This window comes from Littorina saxatilis, linkage group LG5, assembly GCF_037325665.1.
Source record: "Littorina saxatilis isolate snail1 linkage group LG5, US_GU_Lsax_2.0, whole genome shotgun sequence".
NCBI lineage: Eukaryota > Metazoa > Mollusca > Gastropoda > Littorinimorpha > Littorinidae > Littorina > Littorina saxatilis.
In genome coordinates, this window is record NC_090249.1 from 60,517,627 (window position 1) to 60,520,126 (window position 2,500).

At 39.6% G+C, this 2,500-nt stretch overlaps 1 protein-coding gene across 1 annotated transcript in view; it reads left to right on the top strand.

The window, feature by feature from the left end:
- LOC138967615 (mucolipin-3-like) overlaps positions 1-2,500 on the top strand; it is a 36,132-nt gene that overhangs the window by 29,426 nt on the left and 4,206 nt on the right. The window contains exon 9 of the mRNA XM_070340221.1: positions 951-1,088. Coding sequence (XP_070196322.1) covers positions 951-1,088 — 138 coding nt within the window. The remainder of the gene's footprint in view (positions 1-950; positions 1,089-2,500) is intronic.

Consider the following 2,500-nt stretch of genomic DNA (forward strand, 5'->3'; position numbering starts at 1 on the left):
TTGGTCATTAAAAATCGGAAAATTGTAAAAAAAAATAAAAATTTCTAAAACGATCCAAATTTACGTTTATCTTATTCTCCATCATTTGCTGATTCCAAAAACATATAAATATGTTATATTCGGATTAAAAACAAGCTCTGAAAATTAAATACATAAAAATTATTATCAAAATTAAATTGTCCAAATCAATTTAAAAACACTTTCATCTTTTTCCTTGTCGGTTCCTGATTCCAAAAACATATAGATATGATATGTTTGGATTAAAAACACGCTCAGAAAGTTAAAACAAAGAGAGGTACAGAAAAGCGTGCTATCCTTCTTAGCGCAACTACTACCCCGCTCTTCTTGTCAATTTCACTGCCTTTGCCATGAGCGGTGGACTGACGATGCTACGAGTATACGGTCTTGCTGAAAAATGACAGCTACTTGACTAAATATTGTATTTTCGCCTTACGCGACTTGTTTTCTTTTTTTCTTAAATGTCTTTGATGACGTAATATCCGGCTTTAAGTGAGGCTACACTCATTTCTCAACAAAATTGATTGAAAATTAGGTGAAGTAAGCTTTTGACTCAGTCCGGACTATGGGATTGCATTTCACCTTAGATACTTCAAAACTGATCAATGAGTTTGTTCATTAAAATTCTCAAAATTCTATTTAAACTTGATTTTGTTTTTAAAGATCCGAAAGTGATTGCATTGTATTTCTTATTATTTCCCGAATGTGCTCAAAATGAAAGAACATTGGTTAATTAGGCAAGTACTACGTTCACATGTTTCGCGGAGACTAGCGCGACCCGTCTCGGTCTTTGGTTACTGCTATCCAAGACTTTAATACATGTAGTCTCGGTGAAAACTGGGTTTTAGTGTTGATCTTTAAATATCAGGCCGACATATTGCCTAAAGTTTTTATATCGCTTCACGCAATTTGTCTGTTATTTTTTCCTACAGGAAGTGGAGGGAAACTTGAAGAAGAAGCTTGGATATTCGGATCGCATGCAGTTTTTCAACCTGTGGTACATTTTGATCATGGTCAACGATATCTTTACCATTTCTGCTGCCAGCGTCAAAATTCAGCTGGGAACCAGGGTAAGCGGTCAGAAATATACTAGGTGCAAAAAGTTACTTAGCACTTGTACACCGACAATGGACAAAGGCTTATAAATCCTATTTCATCTTGTGTTTTTGAAAAAAGCATATTTGTTAAGCATAAGTTATTGCATTTTTCAGTTGTAAGCCTTCCAAGGCATCACGTGGCAATGTCATGATGAGTGTCCAAACCTTCCAAAAATAAAGGACACTTTTTTGGCAATTTTGTATTCCTGTCAGTGGTATTGGGCGGGGATATAGCTCAGTTGGTAGCGCGCTGGATTTGTATTCAGTTGGCCGCTGTCAGCGTGAGTTCGATCCCAGGTTCGGCGGAAATTTATTTCACAGAGTCAACTTTGTGTGCAGACTCTCTTCGGTGTCCGAACCTCCCCCCATGTACACTACATTGGGTGTGCACGTTAAAGATCCCACGATTGACAAAAGGGTCTTTCCTGGCAAAATTGCTTAGGCACAGTTAATAATTGTCTACCTATACCCGTGTGACTTGGAATAATAGGCCGTGAAAGGTAAATATGCGCCGAAATGGCTGCAATCTACTGGCCGTATAAAAATTTCATCTCACACGGCATCACTGCAGAGCGCCTAGAACTGTACCCACGGAATATGCGCGATATAAGACTCATTGATTGATTGATTGATTGTCTCAACCTGATTGTTCTGCGTGCTTTTTGACTGACTCAGCGTGTTGAGAAAAGCATCAACATTGGTTGCTGCGTAGCAGCTGAATATGAAAAGAAAAGAAAGAGTGTAGGAACAGTTTTGAATTTTGCAAGACTTTCTTTAAAAAAAACCCGGCTCCTCCCTTGTAAAAAATGAAGTGGTCTGCTAATGCTCTACCGTGTGGGTACAATAAGCGTACAGCTAAAAGTCAAAACGCAAACCATGTTCGAAAAGCCAGGTTGTGCAGGTATCAGTATGGTAATTCGTAAATCATTATAAAAACAACAACAACAAGAAATTCCTCCGAGGTAAGAAAAACACCCCCGTTGGTCAAAGGGAAATAACCATTCTCACTGCCACCAACTGAGAAGGTTATTTCCCTTTGACCATTAATATGTGCCTCTATAAGTCCTTGTAGAATCTTAATCCACCAATAACTCCCTAACCGTGTGTTTGACTGGTCCCAATTTTTGTAAGGACCGTGTCAGGAATGTATAGAACCTGTTCACCAAGTTTGGTGACGATCGGTCCGTTCATTCTTGAGATCTATATGCGAACACAAACACACAAACAAACACATCGAGTGAATCCTATACACACCCCTATACCGGGGGTGTAACAATTGAGCTGCCGGCGTGCTGCCGAAGGGCTAGCGCTGGGCTTCTCACGGGTTGTGAGGGTCCCCCGCACGAGAAGGTTTTAACAGCAGTGGGCCGCATTAATTTTGTTGC